The 27,606-nt window shown below is 39.5% G+C and overlaps 1 protein-coding gene across 1 annotated transcript in view; it reads left to right on the forward strand.

Moving 5' to 3' along the window:
* The window catches only part of LOC143121459 (protein furry homolog), a 522,367-nt gene that overhangs the window by 483,090 nt on the left and 11,671 nt on the right, over positions 1-27,606 (forward strand). Inside the window, exons 52-57 of the mRNA XM_076281827.1 lie at positions 12,323-12,523; positions 12,841-12,993; positions 14,533-14,705; positions 21,491-21,731; positions 27,108-27,257; positions 27,447-27,545. Of these exons, the coding sequence (XP_076137942.1) occupies positions 12,323-12,523; positions 12,841-12,993; positions 14,533-14,705; positions 21,491-21,731; positions 27,108-27,257; positions 27,447-27,545 (1,017 nt within the window). The remainder of the gene's footprint in view (positions 1-12,322; positions 12,524-12,840; positions 12,994-14,532; positions 14,706-21,490; positions 21,732-27,107; positions 27,258-27,446; positions 27,546-27,606) is intronic.

Raw genomic sequence — 27,606 nt, forward strand, 5'->3', positions numbered from 1 at the left:
GACAAGGATGGATATTCCACAGCTGGTTCCTTGAACCCATTAATCAGCAAGTTTAATTTATTTTTTTTAGTTTTTTTTATGTTGACCCGAAATCCATGAAACCCAGGAATATTACGTTGTTGGGCAGTGAATGCATGTAGGCTTAACTAGATTGTGGTGGATCAATCATATTGCCTTCTTAAATCGTAAAATATTCTGTGGTCTCAGTTCACTGTTGAATGGGCCTAGCCTACCCTATGCTTGCTCAAAATATATGCTTTGTCTAGTAGAGGTGCTTCAAATTGGCGCTTAAAATTGCCTGTCTCAGAATATAGAAGAGGTCCAGGGCAATTCCGCGCAAAACTGTCACATCCATATTTAGTTGGCGTTACGGACGTGACAGTTTTGCGTGGTATTGCCCCCGTATCGTTATATAAAGCTCTCTTCTCGCTCTCTAGCTTTCTCCTCTTTGAGCAATCGATGATTTGAAAATAACTTACTTATCGTTAACTTAGATATCCATCTGATTGTTTCTCGTCCCGTCTCCTCTCCTCGTTCGTTTCAGGCTATCAGTCTCTTCTCCATAGTAGGCTACTACTTTACTCACTGACTCGACTTTATCAGAATTCACAGATTTCACTGGCTGAGTAGCAGCAAGCGAAATGATGGTTCCTGAAGCTCCTGAAGTAAATGCTGTTATCCTAACCAACGAAACATTTAGCGCAGCTTTGAAATCTTACGTGAAAATCTAAATTAGGCTATTATGGTCTGGGTCCGGATAGGATCACGTCACGGTCCGGACTCGGACCGCGGTCCGCCATTTGGTGATGGCTGGTGTACAGTATAGCCATCCGTAGGGGAGTTCTTGTCGGGGGCCCCAGCTGATGACATCTCCTCCCTATTGCTTTGATGGTTGGTCTGGACTTTGGTTGGGCTGTACCATCATTGCAATACGGTGAATAAAGATCAACAGTCTTCGGAAAATCTTCTATCTACATTGTCTCCTTCGGACGCCTTGTTCCAGAGTGCTAAATTACTAAATAGTCAAGTGGTAATTGTTAATTGGACAATTGGATTTGGAACATGGACATTTTCTAGCCTGGAAAATCCAGACCCTGGTAATCTAAAAAAGATTAAGGGTCTGGCCATGAACAATGTAATGGCCCAACTCGAGGGGCGGCACCAAGCATGCATTTGAAAATCTCACTGCACGCAATTGGATAACACTAGACCAATATTTACTCCACTCACATCCATCTGGGATCGCTTCCGTTGAGTGATTTCGGCACCAGATTGTATGGTAGAGCCAATCAGGACGCAGGGCCGGAGTTTCATAGATGTGACGTAGCGTAGAAGCGACTGTGAGACTGTTCTCAGCGTCACGGGTTGGCTTCAATGTGAGTGGTTGAAGTAGCATGTTAATAGAGGACGGACAAGTGGCTTATCTAATCATATGCAAGGATTTTTGATAAGGCCCAGCCTTCTGAAACACCACTCCAATGGATCGATCCCAGATGGATTAGTGGAGCTAGGCGGAACGAAATTCATCTGGCGAGAGTCAGGTTAGTCTCATCATCCATTGCAGTGAAATTGAAAATAATGAATCAAGACAGTACTGAGCACAACTAAATACTGATATTCATCCCAGTTAGTAGAGCGGCTACAGGAAAAATCGTGCAAATTATGATACAAGCGTGAAATTCGGCAGGTATGTGCTCAAGACCAATACAATCAAATCTACCTGATTGGCCACTTGAAATGGCGGCCATTTTCCAAGATGGCCGCCAAAAAAGACCCTAGAAATTGATTTATTGCTCAGAATTCACCAAAGATATTATGATACAAGCATGAAATTAGGCATGTATGTGCTCAAGACCAATACAATAAAATCTGCCTGATTTGCCATTTTTAATGGCGGCCATTTTCCAAAATGGCCCCCATGAAAAACTCTAAAAATTGGTTTGTTGTACAGAATTGACAAAGGAAATTATGATACAGCCATGAAATTTGGCAGGTATGTGCTTAAGACCAACACAATACATTCTAACTGATTTTCCAGTTTAAATGACGGCCATTTTCCAAGATGGCCGCCAAAAAATACCATAGAAATGGATTTGTTGCACAGAATTGATCAAGCAAGTTATTATACAAGCATGAATTTTGGCATGAATGTGCTAAAAAAACAATACAATCAAATCTACCTGACTCGCCACTTGAAATGGAAGCCATTTTACAATATGGCCACCAAAAGACTGAATTTAGCCCAGAAGTGAGCAAGAAAATGATGATACAAGTATGTAATTTTGTGTGTTTGTGCTAAAGAGCAATATAATGAAATCCACCTCATTTGCAACTTGAAAATGTAATATGGCAGCCATTTTTAAAGATGGCCACCAAATAAGACACTAGAACTTCATTAATTGCAATTAATTTAGAAGATGTGGCCCAAATCAATGTTAACATTCACTACATTTCTGTTTCCTTCTATGATGAAGTCATTGGAAATTCAATTCATTCCTGTGTCAAGTCTTGCACAATCAAGTTTGATAGGCAATGCATTAAGAGAGTGGGAGTGGGATATTTTTTGCTAATAATGTATAGCCATCTTTATCTGTCTTTGCAGGATTCGTATCAGGAGACTTGTTCTTTTGTGTCCTGCTGACACAGACAGCACTTTGACCAGTCAGTCGTTGTCCATTGTTAATCTAAAAAATCAGATTGAGGTATGATCTTTTGATCACCTTTTGAATCCATGCATGGAACAGTTATTTAAATTTCAATTCGTTTTGGGCTGATTGGCAAAATGTGATTCAGAATTTAGTGTAGGTATTTTAACAGAAAGACGCACGTGTATAAAAATGCTATTTGTTTTTCAACAATGTAAGCCTGTTTTAACAAAGCTGTGCAAACACATACAGCAGGTGGAGAAGAAGAAAATGCCTTTGATGAGTGGTGTGGCAGTATATCAATATCAATTGCTGATTATTCTGACCATGTCACAAGTAAGATGTTATATTTCTTTACCCACCCTCACCTTGAGGATGGAAAAGGGCAATGTTGCTACAGTTAGTCAAACCAAACTTTTTTTTTTGACGTTGCGGTCAGTCAGGCCTTCAGAGTGGTTACACAGAACACTTATATGCTAGTATGCCTCATATATAATATTCCTGTCTGTTCTTACTGCCCTACTTTGTAGCCTACTCTCCTACCACAAATTACACTGTATATGCCGTTTTACATTTGAGTATATGCACTGTATCACTATCCATATCCTTACAATATTTAGACCAAAACTATCTGAATTAAACCAGCCACTGAGGTTATTCGGAATTAATTTTAGTCACTTACAGCGACATTGGACCACTGCTGATTGATTCACTCTGGTCGCCTTGTTCTCTAACTCTGGGGTAATTGTGGGGACAGTCGCAGAGAGCACAAATTATAGTGAGCGGCACATTATTACCATATTATTACCGTTAGTACCATTAGCACGTTATTAGTGTTTTTAAACGCCCATATCGAAAAAATCATAAATTACCGTTATTAGCATATTATTACCACAATGGTATCGCATCACGCACCACCCTCCATTGACATCAAGAATTGTCATTATTAGCATGTTATCACCATGTTATCAGTGTGTTATAAGGGGCTTATTTGTCGTTAATAACTGTTACCGCTGTTATTTGCATGTAAAACCAAAAGCGACCTATGCGACCGGAAAGACGGAAGTCATTATTTGTCTATGGAGGGTCGGCGAATAAAGCGACCAAAGTGAATTCGCCTGGAGCGAACCAATCTGGACGACCAGAGCAATTAAGCGATTTAGCAATTAAAAGTCAGCTAATATGATGGTAATGAGCGGTTCGGCAAAAAACAATTGGAATGCTCTTATCTTCGAATGTCCCAGGCTGACAAGCCAGAGCCGTTATGTAATTAGCTAAATCAAACATCCAGAGCGAAAAAAGCGAATTCATGACAAAGGTTCTTCAACGACCTTGGCTACTTTGTTTCATTGTATTTCTCTTGAGCACATACATGTTGAGTTTCGTGCTTGTATCATAATTTGCTAGGTCAATTCTATGCAATAAATCAATTTCTGGGGTCTGTTTTGGCGGCCATCTTGGAAAATGGCCGCCATTTCAAGTGGCCAGTCAGGTAGATTTGATTGTATTGGTCTTAAGCACATACATGTCAAATTTCATGCTTGTATCATAATTTGCTAGGTCAATTCTATGCAATAAATACATTTCTGGAGTCTTTTTTGGCGGCCATCTTGGAAAATGGCCACTATTTCAAGTGGCCAATCAGGTAGATTTGATTGTATTGGTCATAAGCACATACCTACCAAGTTTCATGCTTGTATCATAATTTGCACGATTCTTGCCAAATTGGCCTTGTAGCCGCTCTACTAAGTGGAAAATATTGCTTCTTACAACTTAGAAAATGAACTGCTATCCTAATACTTTGTGTCCCTTAATGTGCTTTGTAAGAAATTATAAGGTGGCTTGTAACAAATTCATATTTAATTATATTATTGATATCTACCGTCAAAATCTTCCAAAATATTTAGATATTATTTTTTGCCCACCCCTAACTTCAACTGAACAGATAACAACGGACATGCCACATTAGTAACATCAAAACTGGAAGACAATGCTAGTCTTCAGGGTCACAGAAATTGCCAGGAGAAAGTGGACAACACCTTGTCCATGAAGGGAAAAATAGCAAGGGCCACAGTTAACAGTCAAACTAACTTATGGAAAGTCACAACAGCAGAGAAAGCTATTTACAGCTGGAAGTAGCACTGCTTGTACTGTGGAAAGGACTGCATGGGCAATATTGAAAGAGATATTGGTCATGTCATGACTATGCTAGTGGAAGTATTCCACTGTTATGTAACTGATAAGCACATTTGCATACAGTAAGCACTCATTGTGCTGTAGATAAGGACTCCCCATGTCAAAAACAACCAAGTCTATGTTGTGCAACATAAAAAAAGTTCACTATATTTACAGTAATTGAATTGAACATGGCATGTTGATTACCATGTCTCCACCGTCTATAACCATGTATGTCAGGGGATGAAGCTGACCTTTGACCCCATGGCCCTGAGTCCCTAGCTTCATCTAACTTGTATAGACAATAAATGTACTAGAGTTAATGAAGATCCATCAGTCTGCTTTGGAGATATTAACCAAATACTGCATGTGAGTTATTTGTGTGACCCCTTGTAACCTTGACCTTTGACCTCAAGACCTAAATTGTCTTGCCAGCTCTTTGACAACTTGAGGTGGGTAAGTAGACCAAGTTTGATGAATATCTTTCAATTGGCTTAAGAGATATCAGCTAATATCAAGATGTACTAACATACGTTTTTGGCCCAAAAATCATTGTGCCATGCTCCATTCAAAGCCCTATATATTTTTTTCGGTACACATCTGCGCTGTAGGCACCACAAATTCTTAATCTACAGAAAATTATGATTCAAATGATACCAAATATGCTTTTGCTGTATTTACTTCCACCTTTGACCCTTTTCTAGGCTAATTCGCTCAGACTACATGTAAACTTCCTCATCTTTACTTGCGTATGACTTCACACCAGTGCTTCAGACCAGAGCTGATGCTTCAACAATAGCCGTCAGTGTCTTTGAACACAGCTGTTCTCACATTAGCTGATTGCGATAAAAATAAACCATTGTTGCCTAATTACCAATTATTCATTACACCTGTGTGTAGTATCTACTTTTTTTAGTGTTTTTTACATATAGTATTTTGCAGTATTTTTAAAATACAAAAATACACACCAATAAAGTATTTGATACAAAATACAGAGCCATTACTGGTTGAAGATGCTGTGGCTGGCTGCAACTGACTCGATGAACATAAGCCTATACGCTCATTATTTTCAATTTGTCAGAGACAACTAGGATATGAAGAACAGTTAAGTGCACTTTGTGTGTGAAACAGAAAGATCTCTATACCTCGCTAAATAGCACAATTAATTTAATGACACATCTAGAGCGGTGCCACGCTAATCTTTTTGATTCTTGATAAAGCATAAATGCTCTTCATGTCAGCTTCGTGCTGTGAACTTGAATTAAAGAGAATGAAGGGATAGAAATGTAAAAAAGATGGGGACTTGGACTTACGTCGCAAAAACAGTGACTTCAGACTTGACTTGCGACTCCACTCAAAAGTCTTCAGACTTGACTCGGAGCTTCGAGACTCCTGAACAAGCTTTATTTCATGCAATTATTGCTTTTTAATCTAAATTTATTCATGCATTTCAATTTTATTTTACTGCTACATATACTTTGTGAAACGTATAACGAGCGGCATGGCCCCTTTGCCATAATGTGCAATGTAACGCATGCTATGTGCGCACACTCACAGACATAAATACATTGACCATGGCGACAAAAAAGTCCACCCGGAGTTGTGCCTTTTATCATTACTTTCGGTTACAAAAACTTCGTGCACAGAGGAAATAAATAATAGATAGATAGATAATAGATGAATTATGCCTATTCAACGTCTGATTTCATCAGGCATCTCCAAACGCACCCAGATAGGTCAGTCACTTAGGCCTAGCATATATCGTCACAGGTGACAAGCAAGCTAACCATCGCAAAGTGTTGTGCTAATGCTGGGAATAGGCAGGGATGGGCAAAAATACATTAGAATGTATTTCAAAATAAAATACCTAATACCCTCATTTTTTATGTATCAAAATAAACTACAAAACACAGTAACCATATTATGTAGCAAAATTAAATACTGTATTTTTGTATTTTAGAAAATACTCAAAATACTTTTTTTAAGGAAGTATAGAAGCACTGCAAAAAAGCTTTTTTTTATCCCAAGCATTTAGCCTATTAAAACAGTAAAAAACAATACAATTTGGCCCGTCATACCAAATAGTACACCGTATGCAAGTTCATGTAGTGTGATCAGAAGAATAATTCAAGAATTTACATTTACATTTAGTCATCTAGCTGATGCTTATCCAAAACGACTGACAGAGCTTTCAATTAACCACATTATAATCAATAGGCCAAAATCATCTGTGCCAAATTTCGTAATTCAAGTCCAGTGCAGAACTGAATAAGAAAATAATAAGGCTATGTATCTTGAAGTTCCAGTATGTGAGAAACTTGATATACCTTAATATCTCCAACCTCAAGTATGCAGCTAATAAGGAAATAGAATTGTTATTTAATTAAACAAGGTGAACTTGTCCCCACTGTGGAATGCAGAAAAGGATGCTACAAGGAAGGGAATTCAAACACACTCAACACCTTACCATCTATTGATGTGGTTATTGTGGTTCATTGAGGTATCGGACATTTTTTCTGTTAAAGATTGGCATGGAGACAATAGGACATGGTTGCCTTTGTCGGTGTCCTTATTTGAACTTGCACAGGTAAACTTGCTCATCTTTACTTGCGTATGACTTCACACCAGTGCTTCAGACCAGAGCTGATGCTTCAACAATAGCCGTCAGTGTCTTTGAACACAGCTGTTCTCACATTAGCTGATTGCGATAAAAATAAACCATTGTTGCCTAATTACCAATTATTCATTACACCTGTGTGTAGTATCTACTTTTTTTAGTGTTTTTCACATATAGTATTTTGCAGTATTTTTAAAATACAAAAATACACACCAATAAAGTATTTGATACAAAATACAGAGCCATTTCCTTCAACCCAATAAAATACAAATGACAAAATACTATTTTGTATTTCAAATACAAATACATATTACATGTTTCAGAAATACTACCCATCCCTGGGAACAGGCAGATTACATATTAATAGTTGGCCATATGATGACATACTTAGGTTAATATTGTATGTCATCAGTTAGGGCACCAAAATGGCCAGCAGCGGCACTGTGTAGCCTATCTTGACATGTCTAAGTTTTGGGTTACAATATACAGGTAGTGGGCTCTCTGTTGATTTTAATGAGTAGGCCTAAGCCTAAAGTTACAGCATTTCTAGCACAATTGACCAGACTTCGACTTTTTGTCTGCTTTTAACAAAATTATGGCTATGATTGTTCCTTGTATTGCATCATGAGCCATCACTGCGCCTATTGCATTCATGGGCGGATTATGAACTTTCGCGCCCCTGGGCCCAGATGTATTAAGGGCCTCCCACTTATTGTCGTATATGTGGGAGGGGGGGGTTTGGGGGTCCTCCCCCAGAAATTTTTTAATTTGTTTGATGTGATTTTTCTGTAATCTGGTGCATTTTGGGGATGGCCAATACTAAATTCAATCAGATTCATAGCCTACATCCTGATTTGTTGATATTGAGGTAATGATTCCATGCAAAGGCTTGGGCTTCAGGGCCCCCTGACCTCTTGGTAGGTCGGTAGGCCAGTGCAGTAATCCATCCCTGATTGCATTCTACTGTTGTTTGCCTTAAGCCTATAGCTCAGTCATTATGTTATACCACATCGCCCTCCATTAGAAGTGCAATGAGCTGCATTGAGCATAATAAACTGCAAAACTCCATATTTCTAGATATTTTGGTAAAAGTAACTTAAAAGTAATACAATAGTAGTGTAATGCCTTACAATGCAGAGGTAGTAATGTTATAATGTAACAAATTACTTTGAAATGACAGTAATAAGTAATACATAATACATTACGATTTTGAAGTAACTTGCCCAACACTGTTTACAAGAGCAAACAGTAATAACAAATAAAAGCATAGAAGGGCAATATACAGTGTAGTCAAAGAATAGTTCAAAAGGTAAAGATCATAATAAAATGAAAACATAAAACTCACAAGGTAAAATCATTTAAAAATAAAGAATAATTAATAAGCAGAAAAAAACAAAGGCAAAAGTAGTAAAAAAGTAATAAAAGACATGGTAGAATAATTTTCAAGGCAGATTCAGAATTTGTAACAGTTTGGTCTTAAAGCGATGGTTCGGAGTAATTTTACCCTAGGGTTCTTTGCACCATGACCCCGAGCCAAACACCCTCCCAGAACCTTTTTTCCCTTGGTCGAGCCCTGGTCGAGTAGCGCCGTCAGAAACGAATGACGTTCTGCAGTCATAATGGAACCAACTTTTATCTCGTAAATTACCCCACTAATAATGCCCTTAATGGTACAAAACTTCTGCAGTAGTACAACTACGACATTTAGTCCAATAACGAGGCATTAGAAAGTTTGTAAGTGCACCAGGAGTTTATTTAAATAAGACTTGCCTGATTATCTGCTACTATACCGCTGCGTCAACTTTTCTTCCGTGATTTGGGAAAAGCCTGTAAAAGTCCTTGCAGGGAGCGATTACATCAACGTTTTTTGGTATATCCAGTTTTAAATATTTTTTTTCCGAAGTGTTTACAACTTAGTAATAACTAATAATTGTTGCAAACTGGACTACGAACAAAATATTAGTGCATTCCTGGATCTACATCCTTATGCATGCTTCCTGCCAGGACTTTTACAGGCTTTTCCCAAATCACGGAAGAAACGTCGATGCAGCGGTATAGTAGCAGATAATCAGGCAAGTCTTATTTAAATAAACTCCTGGTGCACTTACAAACTTTCTAATGCCTCGTTATTGGACAAAAGGTCGTAGTTGTACTACTGCAGAAGTTTTGTACCATTCAGGGCATTATTAGTGGGGTAATTTACGAGATAAAAGTTGGTTCCATCACGACTGCAGAACGTCATTCGTTTTTGATAGCGCTACTCGACCAGGGTTCGACCAAGGGAAAAAAGGTTCTGGGAGGGTGTTTGGCTCGGGGTCATGGTGCAAAGGACCCTAGGGTGAAATTACTCCGAACCATCGCTTTAAGTCTAGAGTCTAGTTTTAAAACTGGCTACAGTTGGGGCCTTTTTGATGTCATCTGAAAGTTGGTTCCAGAGCTGACCCGCATAGCAGCTAAAAGCTGCTTCACCATGTTTAGTTCTAACAGTAGGTTTTACTAACAGGTTTTTCACCTGGGACCTGAGGACGAGAAGGTGTGTACTGCTGAAGCATGTCTGATAGGTATTTAGGTCCTGCACCATTTACTAATTAATAAACAAGCAATAGTGATTTAAAGTCAGTTCTGTGACTTACTGGAAGCCAGTGCAGAGACTTAAGAGCAGGAGTAATGTGGTCAGTTCTTTTAGTTTTTGTTAGAATCCTAGCTGCTGCATTTTGTATCACCTGAAGCTGTTTGATAGTCTTTTTAGGAAGCCTGTGAACAGTCTATTGCAGTAATCAACCCTGCTGGAGATAAATGCATGAATGAATTTTCCTAAGTCATGTTTTGACATCAGCCCTCTAAGTTTGGCAATATTTTGAGGTGGTAAAAAGCTGATTTAGTTATCGCTTTCATGTGGCTGTTGAAATTTAGATCATTGTCAATTAATACACCAAGATTTTTAAGTCAAGTCAAGTCAGATTTATTTATAAAGCGCATTTAACATGCACATAGTGCAATCCAAAGCGCTCCACAAACAAGACACATAACAACAAGACAAAAGATGCCGGATGGAGCGGCGTAGTCGCCAGCGTACCCATGACATCAAGACAAGACAAATACATTTAAAAAATAACAACTTGGACTTAACAGCGACTTTGTTGCTCCGTGAGAATGCAGCTCTTCACCGTTAACGTTAGTTTACAGTTGGCAAGGCAGCTCGCAGGTCAGCAACAGCTCGGCGGGCACGGTAGATCTTTCGCAGAGTAGAGCCTAGGTCCGGCTGTCCCGAGAGATCCACTCGACCAGACAGTGAAGTGCACTGTTCACGGATGGATGGAAGGATGTCAGAGGCCCAGTTAGTCTGCAGTTGGCATGGCAGCTCGCAGGTCAGCAACAGCTCGGCGGCCACGACAGATCTTTCGCAGAGTAGCCTAGGTCCAGCTGTCCCGAGAGATCCCCTCGACCAGACAGTGAAGTGCTGCACCGCTCACGGATAGATGGAAGGATGTCCGATGGACAAATGTCAACGACATCAGCTGACTTATGAGTAAAAAGGACTAAGAATAACACGAAAACTATCAAAAATAGCGTAAATAAATAGGGAAAACATTTAACTAGACAAACCAATACAAAAAATAAACATGACATTACATAAAATTACGAACATTACATAAAAACAAACAAAAACATGATGCCAGACGGAGCGGCGTGTCTCGCCAGCGTCCCCGTAACCTAGCACCTAAATAAGTAACAGTATCCTTAGCCTTCAACCCTTTTGTGTCAAGGAGAGTGGCAACCCTAAGTCTTTCCTCCTCTTTACCAAACACAATTACTTCAGTTTTTTCTTTGTTCAGCTGAAGAAAAAGCTTGAAACATCCAAGTGTTGATTTGTTCTATACGCTGACACATAGATTCAAGGGGACCATAGTCGTTTGGTGACAAAGCTAAGTAAATTTGTGTGTCATCTGCATAGCTATGATATGAAATCAAATTATTTTGGATGATTTGTCCAAGTGGGAGCATATAGAGAGGTTGAATAATAGTGGAAGATCGACCCCTGGGGAACACCACAGGTCAAGGACGTTGGTGTTGAGGTACAGTTTCCGATGGCAACAAAGAAGCTTGTTTCTTGTAGATATGATTTTAGCCAGTTTATAACTATGCCTGTAAATCCAACCCAGAGTTCTAGTCTGTGTAGTAAAATATTGTGATCAACAGTGTCAAATGCTGCACTAAGGTCCAATAGCACTAGGACTAATGTTTTACCTGAATCTGTGTTGAGGCGTATGTCATTGAAAAATGTAATGAGAGCTGTTTCAGTGCTGTGATTTGCCCGAAAACCAGACTGAAAGTAATTAAAATACCCATTTGATGTTAGGAAGGTGGTTAGTTGATTAAAGACTACTTTTTCAGTAATTTTGTCAATAAAAGGTAGATTGGATATGGGCTGGTAATTGTTTAGCATGGAGGCATCCAGGTTATTCTACTTGAGAAGTGGCTTTACAACAGCTGTTTTCAGTGACTTAGGAAAAGTGCCAGACAGCAGTGATACATTTACAATTTGAAGGACATCTGCCGCTATAAGGTGAAAAACAGTTTTGAAGAAATTGGTATGCAGAGTGTCTAAGACACATGTGGAAGAGCTGAGATTCTGTACTGTTTTTTCAAGTGTTTCGTAGTCTATCAAGCTGAACTCTGACATCAAGTTAAGTTTCCCTCTGTTTGTAGCTGGAAGTTCCGGTTGTTGAATTAGTAATTGAGCAGATATGTTGAGTCTGATTTTGTCAATTTTACCTTTGAAAAAAGATAAAAACTCATGCATGGGTCTTGGTTTGGTCTGGAGTTGTGTTTGTGCGTGTGTGCTGTGTAGAAGTGCAGGGGCTTACGACTTTGGCCTCCACAGGGAGAGACGGCAGATAACTTTAACTGGGGTGCTCAGCGGCACTCCATGGACAGCCTGGATAAAGGTGAATTGCAGACTCTGAAGAAGAGTGAGCTGTTGGGCAACACAGTACACCTGGAACAGACAGTCCACCAGGACTCAGACGAGTCATCAGAGGAGGATTCTCTCACGGCCAGCCAGATTCTTGCACACTCACAGATCGTAAGTTCCGCAATTGATAATGATGCTTTTACAGGATATGGCCTTATTTTGTTTTTTAACTGTTTTTGGTTTTCTTTTTTGCAGGCTATTGGTTTTCAGCAGTAATTTTATTGTTTGTTACTTGTGTTTAATAATGGTCCCAAAAGTTTCTATTTCTGTTCTCACTATTTTTCTGACTAAGAAAATTAGCCAAGTATCTTGGTAGCATGTCACTATATGTCTGCTGTTTATAAGGTTATTTCTAGGCAGTCTAGCTAGTTATTTTGCATTCACAAATGTGAACAAGGTAAACCATGAGAATGACTGTGTCATTATAGATTGTCAGCCTCTCTCCAACTGAGGAGATGAACAACATGGATTGCCTGTCAACCTGCTTGGACACAGCCTCTACAGAGTCACCTCTCTTGCACACCAGAACACCCAGTTTTGTCTCAGAGACAATCTCTCTCCCTTGGGACACAAACCGACAGGTGAGTAAGGGCTTCCAGAAGTCAGGCCTCTGGGGAGATACTTAGGGCCCTATCATGACATTCTAAAGTGCGTCGTCACTCGTCAAAAGTCTATTCAAATTTAGTAGGATGTCCAGTTCACATTGGGAGGGGTTTCGTTCTCAAAAGTGGAGCGCATGGCGTAACAAGGTGTTCCTAGGTCTTATGGGTGTGTTTGGGGCGTAACATCATTTTAAACCAATGAGAATGACATCTGTCATTCCCTTTAACGGCGCAACGCGCGATATGTCAAATAAATAAATCGGTATTTTGGCATTCAACGGCGCATTTGAAGGAGGCTGCTTGCGAGACCGTATGGGATAGTCATTCTTAAACCATGCTTTACTAAAACCTAGCATAGCCTTCACGCATTTGCACTCGTCTATTATTTGAACTCATTGGCAAAGTGAAACTAACTTCACCAAGGAGTCAGTCAACGACAAGACAGTTATATGCAGTTACTTTCACTATTGACTGACAATGGGTTACCATCGAAAACATAGGCTAGAAAAAGCAACACTTACCCTAATGTTGCTCAAATGACTGAATAAAACAACATTTATCCTGCAGGAGTTGCTTATATCTCGTGACAGTGCGTCTTCAGCTGTGCTCCATACATGTCTCTCGCCTCTCCCCTAATCACTTTTAACCGTCATTACCAATTTGCAAATGATGGTGAATAACTACTCATCATGAGATGTACAGTATTTCGTAATATCTTTATTCTAATTATGTTTCCCACTGTAATCGTGCAATTTAATGCTTTGCATGGACGTGCGCTGGTGTGCGTTCATGAGCCAATATGACTGTTGACATGCGCTCTTAAAATAGCATATGAACAACTCGCCATTGACTTCTGACCAGGTTTAGGTGGTGTATGATAGCGATTTTTAGACAATGCGCAAGTCCCCTCCCTAGGTTGTTAATTGCCCCACCCCTGGGCGCAATGCTTAAAAAATAAACGTGCAAAATACCGAATTCAACTTTCCGCAGGTGAATAACGAACTTTACGCCATGCGCTGGTGACCCAAAATACAGCCCTTAGTGTTCCCACCATATTAAGAGTACTGATTAAATCACATTTCCATTAAGCACATTTCACACTTTAAAAAATCTGTTTAAGGTGTTGTCTGTTATTCCATTGTCAAGAATGCCAAACCAGACTACAGTATCCACATACTAAGCATGACAAACAGGTACAATAGGGTGGAACTAGTGATCTGCAGACCATTGATTTTTCAGCTACGTATATAGACACATATTGTATGTAGATATCAAAAATTGAATTCTGATTAGTTACACGAATTGGACATGTCAGAATGCAGCTGAGGAGAAGAAGTGTGCATCCATTTCACGCTACAATATTGTAACTAATCTAGACTAGACTAGCTACTTAATCATTTAAACCAATGCTGTTCAGTGTATTGACTGTAGTGCGATTTACATTTGTATGATGTACAATTCAAACAAAACTATGGTTTGATAATTTTATTTTTTATTATTATTAATTCTCCTCTTCAGCCTCAGACTGAGCTGCCAGTAGAGAATGAGGAGGGTCCTGTTCAAGAAGGAGACCTGCCGCGCCCACTCTCTGTGGATGAGCTACCACTAACCTTTGCCTGTGCTGACAGGATGGACATGATCGAGGGAGAAGAGAAGGCAGAGCAGGAATTGGAAGCCAACTGTATGCACAGGTGGCCACTTTCACTGATCTACACTCACCAGTGATGTCAACTTTCCTCATGGAAATGTTGTTGTTGACAATTATTTATCTCTGTTTCTGCTGTCTTACTGTTTCTCATAGGCCTTACTATGTGATATCAGAAAAGCAAATCAGGGCCTGCATTCACAAAGCATTTTTCTTCCCACTAAGAGTACTCCTAAGTCAGACTAAAGGTTTTGAAGTTTCTGCCTTAAAGGAACACAGCAACATTTTGTAAAATTAGCTTATTAAGTTTAGCATAGCTTACTGTGCTAAGCTCTGGTAACAAGGGGTGCTTCAGACTGAGTTACTGCACGCACAGAGACAAGAAGGGTATGTCTCATCTTATCTAACTCCGGGGGAGATGGTGAATTAGCTAATTTCCCAAAATGTTGGTGTGTTCCTTTAAAGGGAGTATGAAATCTGTCCTGAGTACACTGGGTTAAGTAGACAATGGGCCCTATTTTCGTGGTCTAAAACGCATGATCACTGGGAGTGTTTTCGTTATCAAACATCGGGCGGATGGCGCAACAAGGGGTTCCTATGTTTCTTAATCAGTCATGGGTGTGTTTTGGGCGTAACATCCTTTAAACTAATGAGAGTGACATCTGTCATTCCCTTTAACAGCAAGCACCACGACTTCAAATAGAGCATCAGTAGTTTGATGGTCACCGGCGCATTTGAAGGAATCTGCATGCACGCAAGACTGTATGGAACAGGTATTCCAGCAGAGTATATAGCCTACACTAGGGGTGTGAATCTCTCATGTAAAAGACGATACGATTCGCATCTACTGTAGATACATGGGCACGATTCGATACAAGAAAAGATACATGTTTATAAAAAACGATTCAGTACGATTCGATGCGATGCGATTCGATGCAATTCGATGCAGTTCAAGAATGGAAAGCATTCTGAAAGATTTTTTATAATTTGCTCAAGGTGCACATTCATTTTATATTATCAATTATCATGGTCATGGTTGTCAATTAGGCAACAAAATGTGTGAATATGATTATCTAAACTGAGGTTTGTTTCATATACTGTATTGAAATGAAAAAAGAATAGTCTACATTTCAGTCAAGCACAGCAGCCAAATACAACATAAAAATACATTTTTATAGACTTTACAGATTTTATAGAGTTATATCTGATTGTTTTCATGGAGCTGTAGCCTTGTTGAGGTAAGACAATACCGAAATAAAATAAAACAGTGCTTAACCCTTAGAACCCGATTGACGCAAAGTGCGTCAAAAAACACACCCTTTCTTCTCTGTTACATTGCTCCTGAACGGTTCATCGCAGCGAGATGAAACCTTTATTGCACGATAGAGCAGAAGTGGGGCTTTCCAACGAGACTACACACTTGTCTGTACGATCAAGTATGAAAATTAAAAAAAATCATGAAATTAAATCAAATTGCATCATATTTACAGTCTATACTTCTCTGCGTTCACCTGCACACACATTACTCTAGTTTGAATTACTCGCGAACCCGTGATCGCATCGATATGGTAAGCATATCAGATGAAAGAGGAGGCACAGGGCTATCCATTGGTACCATGTTTATCGACCCTTCTGGCTTATAAAACCAGACGAAGTGACTGCAAAATAATAACATCATGTACACAAACCAACGCTGCACACTCATTACTCTCGTTTGAATTACTCGCGGACCCGTGATCGCATAGATATGCCACGCATGTCAGATGAAAGAGGAGACTCGGAGCTATCATTTGATACCAAGTACATCCTTCTGGGTTATAAAACAGACGAAGTGACAGCAAAATAATAACTTCATATAGCTGGACTTACCCCACGTTTTTGTCTGTTCTTGTGGCAAAGCATGTTTATAATCCAATGCTATCATGTGTTTCTCTATGGCAAAGCATGTTCATATTCCGGTTTTGAGATCCTAGCAAATTCCTGCATGGCATCCAATTCAAGGCTCACATTGCATCCCAATTTGTTCAACAAATAAACACCTTTTTTGCCTTTACTTTGTTCATGGCAATGCAGTAAAAATGACTGCATACACACAGGCACGCAGGCTAACACGCAACCTCGGGTCAAGTCAGGTCAGATCAGTTCGTGTCACAGATATGGAGCGCAGAAAGGTCATTTTTCATCGCTAAATAAAAAATGGCATTTATTTCCGTAAATCACACAGCAAATATTTCTGTAAATTGCTCAGCCCCAGAGTATCCCTCCAACATGGCAATTATATTGCCCGATTCAGGACAGTCTGCCCTACACACACATGAAATGCATGTAGAGCTGTGAGCTTGCTGTGGTGAGATACATGTCGAAATATAAGAATTTTTATAATACACTTTTTATATTTTAATTCTTTAAAAATCAAAATAAAATCAATGCTAGTATTAATACATGAAATGATGGCAGATCTGAATAGCCTAGACTCTCCTGAAAAAAACAATATATAATATATGTGTGTGGCACTTACAATGACCAGAATAAATCCTTATGAATAAAGGTAGTGAAAATGCCCTAAAAACAGCTTAGGGTTCTAAGGGTTAAGACACTCTTGGCCTTTTCTCATATAGGCCTAGCCTACCCTACAAGAATAAAATAGGCCTACAAATCAATAAACTCTCTGGGCTTATTTTGTTCCAACAGTAGACCTAATGCAGAAACCTAAAATGCCACAAGTCTGAGTGAATATGAACAAAATCATTGGCTAATAATTTATGCATCGTTTTAGCAGCAAGGGCCAAATTATTATTTAACATTAAGGAAATCCCTTCATCAAAGGTAAGGCTACTCTACAGACTATCGTTGCTGTTTAGGAATCCTATAAGTGCTTAATTTCGCGCTGGATTTCGAAAAACAAAAGCTAACAGAGTGCAAGTTGTCACATGGTTAAGTTGCAATAGATGTATGGGTAATGAGGTAATTTGACAACTTTGGGCAATGAATGTAACCAAAAACGAACTGCATTACCCACAATTCCGTGCCACGTATAGTTTCAAAACCGGAAGTGGGATGAACGCGCTTCTTGGAACGTAAATGAGTCAGAGCGAGCAGAAAAGTGCACCGATTCATAACAAGTAAATCGATATAACGACCGGTTCATTTCAGTTTTTTTCAGATACGGGGCTTCACGTATCGATGTAGCCGTATCTTACATGTTAAAAACGGATACCGATACGTATCGGTTAATCTTTACACCCCTAGCCTACACGCATCTGCCCTCGTCTATTATTTGAACTCATTGGCAAAGTGAAACTAACTTCACATATAGTCAATGACAAAACAGTTATACACAGTTACTTTCACTATTGACTGACAATAGGTTACCATCGAAAACATAGCCTGAAAAAAGCAACACTTATTGAAACCCAATAATGTTCGAATGAGTAAAAAACCTAGGACCAAGGACATTATTTCTGCTGAGGAGTAGCCTATATCTCGTGACAGTGCGTCTTCAGCTGCTCCATGTGTGCCTCTCGCCTCTCGCCTAATCATTTTTAAAGGGACACCAGGCAACGTTTTCATGTTAATTAATCATCTTCGTAAGTCGGTATATGGTTAAATGACTCATTACAGGGCGAATGAAGACTCTCTCGCCCGCCCCTACTGCCTTTAGGAAGAATATCCCGCTTGCAAATTCGGTGTATCGTACCCGCCAACCTTCAGTCTCACAAAGTCTCAGACATCATGAGAAGCAGGATCAGTTTACATTCTGCATCCCCAGCACAGAGGCAGGCTAACGAAACGCTAGCGATTGTTGCAAACGTGTGTATAATGGCAGAGCCGGCGAAGAAGCAGCGAAAACCCTTGACGGAAGATGCAAAGAAAAGGAAAAGAGCTTTAGACCAAGCGAGGGCTCGCACACGTATCGACACGTACAGACGCTAGGAGGAGCTTCGTAGAGAAAAAACCTCAGGCTTGCCTTGTGTCCCTTTATTACCAATTTGCAAATTATGGTGAATAACTACTCATTGTGAGATGTATTTCGTAATATATTTATTCTAATTATGTTTCCCATTGTAATCGTGTGATTTGTAATGTTTTTCATGGATGTGCGCTGGTGCACGTTCCTGTGGACGAGAGAAGCAGGGTGTAGTTGTGCACCCTCCCATATCACTGTTGATAATGTGCTCTTAAAATAACATAAACAACTCGCCATGGATTTCTGACCAGGTTTCTCTTGGTCAGTGGCGTAATGCATTTTAGGTAATGTACGATGGTGATTTTTAGATAATGTGCCAGACCCCTCCTTAGTTTGTTAATTGCCACACCGCTTGGCGTGTTGTTCAATTAAAGAGACGCGCATAGCGCAAAACTCAAGTGTACAATAGGAATACATGTTGCGTTTTGATGATTATATGCTTTCTGCCAGGTTTTGCGTCATGAAAATAGGGCCCAATGTCTGACAGCAACAGCTTTTCTCTGCCTGACAAGACACTCCATAAACAGTCAACAGATCAAATATGCTCATTCCAGTGTAATAACCATGAGCGCAGCAGCACATGATATCATGCAGCACCTGAAAATAGTCCCCTTAGGCTAACTTCCAGCAACAAGGTTGAGCTGCAGCAGACGAATTGGTTAGTGACTGGATTACTACGCCTGAATGAGAGTATAGTTCCATGTCAAATCAGCCTAGAAAATCGCCACGTTTCATTTTCCGTTGGTCTTATTACACTTTCTAACTTTAGAGGAGACGCGTTTTAAATAGGAAAATTACTGGAAATCTTAGTCACTTTTAAACGTGATGCTAGCAGACGAGATGCCAATGGTCTAATCCGATTCAATGATCTATGCTAGGCTGGAGCTAAAAGTGGTATCGCCAGACTCAGATAATGGCTGGATGAACTGGAGAAAGGTAAAAATAAATTGTTTAACTCAAGGGGAGGTGGAAAATGAGTGTAATTCCCCAAATGGTGGAATATCCCTTTTAATATGCCAATAAGTCCCATACAGTCATTTTGTAATAATCAATTAGGCTACTTAGTTATAAACATTGAACACCAATTGGGAAGGCAACAATTATTGCATGATCAATGTTCTATCATTACATTTGGCTGACGCTTTTTAACCAGAGCGACGAACAAGGGAAACATCAAGGTAGAGTAAGATAGGACAAGATAGTGCAGCAGTAAGTGCTACTTCCATACAGTCAAGTGTCAGTTCTAGTCAGGTGGTAAGCGCTAGCATTAGCAAGTTAGTAGTGCTACGAGAGGATATACTGTCAGTTCTCTCAGCTGGGTCTTCAGGAGTTTTTTGAAGGTAGAGAGGGGCACTCCTGCTCTGGGAGGAACTGGTAGTGCATTCCACCAATGGGGAACAACAGATGATAAAAGTTTGGATTGCCGAGTGTACAGGTGGTCCTGATTTTCCATATGTTGTAGAGTGCGAAATGGCACGACTCTCACAGCTAAATGACGTTCCCTAGATTAGCGCATACTAGGGTATTATATTAGGGTATAATGTAGGAAATCTAAAGTGGTAACCGAACCAAGCTCTAAACTAATTGAGAGGATTTAGGGACCATACACAAATACAGAGTCTAGAAAAAACATGTATTACACATCTAATGACTAAATGGAGAATAATAAACAAAGATTTGTTTAAAAAAAGGCAAAGTAAAATGTGGTTTTGAACGCTTGTTATTTAATCAGTGACTAAGGGAGTATAATGATTAATGAATGAGTGGATTTGTGCCCTGTAGCCTATATGATAGAGGGACCATACACAAATACAGAGTCAATGACTAAATGGAGAATAACAAACTTATATTCAAAAAACCAAAGGCCAAATAAATGAGTGGATTTGTGCCCTGTAGTCTATAGCCTATAAAGGTGTTCAAGAGTAAGAACTCCACCACAGACAACTTTCCCCACCTCTACCGTCTTCCCATCATGTTACACTCAACCAAAAAGAATGTAATCTCACTTTGACAGTGAACAGAGAGCTTTTCGTTGCATCGTACATGAAAAAGAAATTACATTCATTAACAGAAATGGAAGTTGTGCATCAGAATAGGCCATTGCTTAGGCATTTGAACCAATAGTTGGATGCAGTGCATGATAATAGCCTATCATACTACATTTATATAGCTATTATGCTGCTGACAACGGTACAGCCAAGGTTCTCACACGTACTATTGGCTCAGGATGCCTAGCGCAAGAGAAGTCTTGGATTGGTGTGACTGCAGGCTGGCATGGGTTAACTTAACATTGCTTTATGCTTCATAACTGAAGTAATGTGGAACTCTGTAATGTGGCTAACTTTCTGTGGACCTATAAAGGGTAAGATAGGCAACTGGTATCATAGTTAGGTTCTGCTGTCTGTTGATCATTGCAAGATGACAATTTTAACCACTTGTTACAGCCGTGCAATTTTATGCCATGCTAATTTCTAGCCTATCAGCCTCTGATGTTAGGCTATGCCCTCCGTTCCTTATCGACATGACTTTTGACAATGATTTTGTGAGTTGCGTGTGATCTAGGATATGACAGTTTTGTAGCGTGTTGGCATATACGAGGCTGCATCCATCGCTTTGCATTCTTATGATGTCATCACACTATGTCTCAGAAAGTATTTTACAATATTTTAAAAATACAAAACAACTATTTTGATACAAATTATGAAGACATTTCCATCACTCCAATCAAATACAAATTACATTTTAAATATGTATTAGAAATACTGCCCATCCCTTTGGGTAGGGACTAGTTTCGGAAAGGCCCTGGTGTTTGGGCTTTAGGGCATGACATGTTTTATTTATTTGTCACTTTTATTTGGACACAGCTCTTTGCTCTGCAGGGGCAGTGTGGAGCAATACAGCCAGGCTGAAGAGAGAGAGGAGGTACTGGAGTCGCGCTCCTCCCCACCTCCTTCTCCCTTCTTCTCTGCCATCCTGGCAGCATTCCAGCCCGCAGTATGTGATGACGCTGAGGAGGCCTGGCGCAGCCACTTCAACCAGCTGATGTCCGACAATGATGGCTCCTCCGCTGTCTACACATTCCACATGTTTGCCTCCCTTTTCCAGGTAAGCTGAGCTATGCAACTGCAGTACAGATTAAATGAGAGTGTATAAGGTGAGTGATCAGAAGTAACCTGATTGGATTTCGGCTATAGGATTGGATCAAATCAAAGGACAAAAAAAGGATTGTGAAATCAGACTACGGGCTCTATCTTGCACTTTAGCACAATTGACTTTGCGCAAATCGCTTTGTGGGCTGATCTTGGGCGCTGTTTCTATTTTACCGGCGGGATAATGAATGTTGCGCCCGACGCAAATCTAAAATGGGGTGGACTGTAGTAGCTACATTATTCATGGGTGTGGTTTGGGCGTAACGTGCAATAAACCAATCAGAGCGTCATCTCACATTCCCTTTAACAACAGGCACGCTTGTTCCATAGCGGATTGCTATTATGATGGCTGATTTGCAAGGCGCAGCCAGGAACGGTTCACAGCGCTATAGTCAGTTGGGAACAGTTTGCTATTGATTTTTCCTCTTGACAAAATGTAATACAGAAATGTCACTTTCAGATGTTTTGGGATAACTCTCACTGAATCATGAGGTTATGAATGCATGGTGATATTTTTGCAATGTAGCCTAATCTAACATTACCTCACTATAGACAATGCAGATCTGTCAGATAAGCTCTCCTCTCCCGTGCTGCTGCTGGGGCATTTGGGTTAAATGGCATCGGCATGCAGTTCAACATCATGTCTCATTAAGTCCACTAATATTTCCTAATTTATGTCATCAACACATCCGTGATTCGTGGAAATGTGTTCGCTAGATTTATACCTATTTTTTCACATCGGACACCACACTGATTTCACTCGTGTAGCAATATTTGTCCTTGTAATTATGTATGGTTTGGAGAAATGGGAACTGCGTCGTATAGATGAGAGGAGCAAAGTGCATTGCGCAACACAGGCGCCCAAGCAAGCGCTCCTGCAAGTGTAAGCTACGGCTGTACTTTACGTTTCCAAGTTGACCTAACTTTCCAACTATGCCATACATGGGCAACATACAGCCCGCGGGCCACATCCGGCCCGTGGGCTTTGCCTGACCGGCCCGCGTAAGGTCCGTGAAAGAACAATAGTCAAGAGCCTAGCATAGAGACAATGCATGCAAATCAATATCGTTGTTTTTATTTTGAAAGCGACTGCTATTTGTACGCCCATACATTTGTGCGTGGATACGACGTAAACACCCTTACTGATGTGCTGGTGAATAGAATTTATGCTTCTGCGTCGACACAATGCAGTTGCCTTTACGTAGGCGTAAACCTTTCAAAGTTTTGTGTCTCTTATGTCTGCGTCGCTCACCACCGCAAAGGTTGTTAGAACGAACTCCTACTGCTGCTCGTTGGCGATACGAAGTGTTCATTTCAAAACGTTACTGGCAGATAGACAGTTTACAATCGGATAACCCCGTAATTGTAACCAAATGTCTGAGTTTATTTGCAAAGCTTATGTTAGCGAACTAGTATGATGCTACTACCCACAGGTTGCTTGAAGCAGCCGGCTCAACACACAGAGCGAGTTGACCAATCACAGTTATGGGCATAAAGTTAAAGCAGAAACATAGCCTACATTTTTAAAATAGTTTTCTTTGTGCATGTTGATTAACTAATGACAGCCTATTATTGTCTGCTCCACATTTTCGTAGTCTAATTCTACATAGAGTTAATTTAATGATGGTAATGATTTAATGATGAAATATTGCTGAGTGTTGATGAAATGGTGGCACAGGCCTATCGGTTGTTCTGACTCCTTCCAATTTTCATGACCTAGCCTAATTATATAGATATTGTAGTACTTTTTTATATCAGTCTTTGAAAACTGAAAAAAAAATGTCATGTCAAAAAATAATTTTCGAGAATGAGGATTAAATACTGGACATATATTAAATATTGTCTCCCTCACATTTTCATCTGTTCTTACGACTAGTAAACAAAACCATATGATTTACTTAATGTTATACAAGAACAGAATAGAATTGAGTTCAGACTTGAGTTCGGTATTTTGGGTCCGGCCCTCCTCAACAATCCCAGTTTGTCATGTGGCCCCTTGGGGAAATTAGTTGCCCACCCCTGAACTATGCACAGTATCCCATTAACTGCATGACAGTAGGCTATTTACAATATTTTATGTAAATTAGAGTTTGTAAACACGTTATCATCAACTTAATGCACGCACAACTTTTGTTTGAGCAGGAGAGAGAATAACAATGAATGGACCCTTCTTTCTTTTACTGTCTATGGTTGCTGGTTAACAGCACATAATAAGCTTATTTAAGCTAATTCACAAATTCAAGACTTCAAGGCCATCATGGATATAAAACGTTTTTTGAAAACAACGAAAGGATGGAGGGAACATAGCAAAGTTTGGAGTTATTTCAGATGGGCTACAACAAGGTAGGCAAAATTGTGGTGCTTGTCAAAACCTTAGCGCAGCTGGAATAATGCTTATAGGCTGATGTTAAAGCGCACACAATGTTTAAAGCCATACACAACGGTAAATTGGAACAAAACTAAAGGTAAGTTTAGCCTTTATAGGGCTGTATAAAGTTGTCCAAATTAATAGGTTGAAATTAGGTGTTGTTGTTGTAAAGATATTGCATGTAGATGTACTATAGGCTACTAAATTTTTAGTTGACCAATGCACGAACAAAACCGGGAAACGGACAAATATTATCAAGGCTTTGAATGTTTCCATCTGTGCACAGTGTGTCTGTAGATCGGTGTGCATAGCATTCATTCATGCAGGCCTGTGGCCTTAAAATAGCATCTGAATTTGCACCACTGACTTTAGACCAGGAGGTTCCTGGTCTGTGGCGGAATTGTTTTCTGAAACTGCAAAATATCAACAGGGACCGTTTGCGCCGGAACACGCCCCCCTCTTTCCGCTGAAACACCCCCGTGGGCGCACATGTACCTGTGGAGGGAAAATTCCAATATGCGCTGACTGCAAAATAGGAAAGACAAAAGCGCGAGTATACAAAGTCAATTGCGCTGGTGTGCAAGATAGAGCCCTACATCACATAATATTATTCCAATTTTGGTTTTCATATGGATCAAACTTTCAGTATGTGTTGTTCAAAACTTTTTGATAGGATTGGGATCAGATGACTGTTTAAAAGAAAATGGAAAGGGATGTTTGTATTGCTTTATTGTGCTGTTTTCTTTCTCTTCAGATAAAAGCACTTGAAGTAACCCAAGCTGGCTATTCTACTTGTTGTTCCTTACATAGCCACTAGGCTACACTGTGATATGTCTCATTTAGAGGCACAGGCACTGGTAATTTCCAGTATTGGGAGTAACAAGTTACAAAGTAACAAGTTACTGTAATTTAATTACTTTATTGGGTAATGAAGTAAGGTAACGCATTACAGTTCAAATTTTAGTAACTAGTTAGTTATTGAATTATTGAAACATCCATTCCTGCGTTACTCACAGGGCCCTATCATGACAGTCTAAAACGCATGGTCACTGGCGAAAAGCTTATTTAAATTTAGTGGGATGTCCAGTCCACATTGGGACTGTTTTCGTTATCAAATGTCGGGCGGATGGCGCAATAAGGCATTCCTAGGTTTTTTAATCAGTCATGGGTGTGTTTTGGGCGTAACATCATTTAAACCAATGAGAATGACATCTGTCATTCCCTTTAAGAACGTGCAGTGCAATTTTAAACAGCTCATCGTCATTTTTATAGTCAGTGGCGGATTTGAAGGAATCTGCTTGCACGCGAGACCGTATGGAACAGTTATTCCACTAAAGTAAACCATGCTTTACCATGCTTTACTAAAACCTAGCATAGTATAGCCTACACACATTTGCACTCGTCTATTATTTGAACTCATTGGCAAAGTGAAACTAACTTCACCATGGTGTCAGTCAACGACAAAACAGTAAATACAGTTAATTACTTTGACTATTGACAGACAATGGGTTACAATCGAAAACATAGCCAAGGAAAAAGCAACACTTACCCCAATAATGTTTGAATGACTGGATAAAAAACATTTATCCTGCAGAGGAGTTGCTTACATCTTGTGACGTGCGTCTTCAGCTGTGCTTCATATTTGCCTCTCCGTCATTACCAATTTGCAAATGATGGTAAATAACTACTCATTGTGAGATGTATTTCGTAATATCTTTCTAATTATGTTCCCCATTGTAATCGTGTAATTCGCGATTCTTAGACAACACGCCAGTTCCCTCCTCAGGTCGTTAGTTGCCATACCCCTTGGCGCGTTGCTCAAAAAAAGAGACGTGCAAAATGCACCCTGTATTTTAATGAAGAACATTTATTTATTTACGATACTTCATTCACAAAGAAAATTGATGTCCTTAAGGTTTGGATTTTCCTTATTTATTTAATTAAGGCATTAAGATCCATTTCCAAAAGATGATTTTTTTTATTCCTCTTTTTAGTCAATTTTAGCATGGGGCTGAAGACTTTTTATAGGCACTGTAGGCTACAAGAAAGAGGCTTGGTCAATTGTAGGCTATGGCCTATGTTCTGGTTTGTAAATTAAGTTGCCCTTTGTTCAACTTTTTGCAGCACAACTAGGCTAAGCACTTGGCTACAGAACGCACACATTTTGTTTGTTCAAGAGAAAGAGAATGATGATGCACGAAGGCTGTTTGTGGCTGGTTACCAGCATGCAATGTTTAGCTAAAGCCCATTGAATAAAATGTTTTTAAAAAACAAAAACAACAGAAAGGATGCAGGCAGCAAAGGTAGAGGAGTCATTTCAGATGGAAGAACAAGATAATGCTTGTCAAAACATCAGCCTTAGTAGCTGGATTATCTTGCTGAGTGAAGCCCTATGCTTTACTGATGTTAAAGCACACACGCGGTTTTATGTCATACGCAATGGTAAACTAAGGCTATATGCTACTTTTAGCCAATGACCAATGTCGAACTATAAAATGTGAATATTAACAACGTAGCCTAACTCTCTTGAATTTCGCACCCTGGTTAGGGACCAACTAAAAAGTAAAGTAACGAGTAACAAGTCACTTTCCAAAAGGAGTAACGTGTAAAACGTCTCATTACAATTGAAAGAAGTAACTTGTAACTTGTAACACTAGTAATTTTCTAATCTTGAAAAGTTTGTATCTAGATCAGGGTGATCCAATCCAATGCTGCTCTGAAAATAACAGTATGAAAGTGAGATGGATTACCTGATTCTGGATAGTAAAATATGGGATTTCCAATTCCGGATTATTCTGATCCATTTTTTTTAACAGCTGGGCCCAAATGAATCATTAACCCGATTCACTTTTTATTCAGTGCACAAAGTTTACAACCCTACAGACTTCAAATGTCAGAGCTGCAGCAGCTATTTTTCAAATGACTTTGGCCATTGCTGCTTAAAAATGTTTTTGTGCTGCACAGAGTATCCGGACAAATTTCTGCTTCTTGACCTATGATGCTGCTGGTTACCTTGGCGACAGCTTGCGAGGAATAGGATCAAAGTTTGTTAAGTCTTCACAAACACTGACATCCTGTGTGGAATGCCCTACTCTGTTTATAGATGCAGATACTGTAAGTGTGCCAATTTTTTTTATATGATTGTTTTGTGTATGTAGTTTTGTCTGACACAGCATCGTTTCATTCAGATAGCTCATTTAGAACTGTGTACCATATTGAAAACAGAAAAGAGAATTCCTGTAAAATATAAAACATCTGAATGTTTACCAGGTTTTGTTGACTGCATTGTTTGTTCTTTTCCAGATTATTTCTTTTGGGTTGCTAGAAAAGATTAAATTCTGTGTGCTGGAACTACAGGAGTATCTTGACACTTATAACATCAGAAAGGAAGCAGCAATATCAGTATGTCTTTTAAAAATCATATTTGTCTTAATATACAAAAGATATCTATCTTTCCATTCAT

The sequence above is a fragment of the Alosa pseudoharengus genome, unplaced genomic scaffold, assembly GCF_046254945.1.
Source record: "Alosa pseudoharengus isolate Yale_2024_CS ecotype anadromous, Long Island Sound unplaced genomic scaffold, YU_APseudo_1.1 YU_APseudo_1.1_scf_13, whole genome shotgun sequence".
Classification (NCBI taxonomy): domain Eukaryota; kingdom Metazoa; phylum Chordata; class Actinopteri; order Clupeiformes; family Clupeidae; genus Alosa; species Alosa pseudoharengus.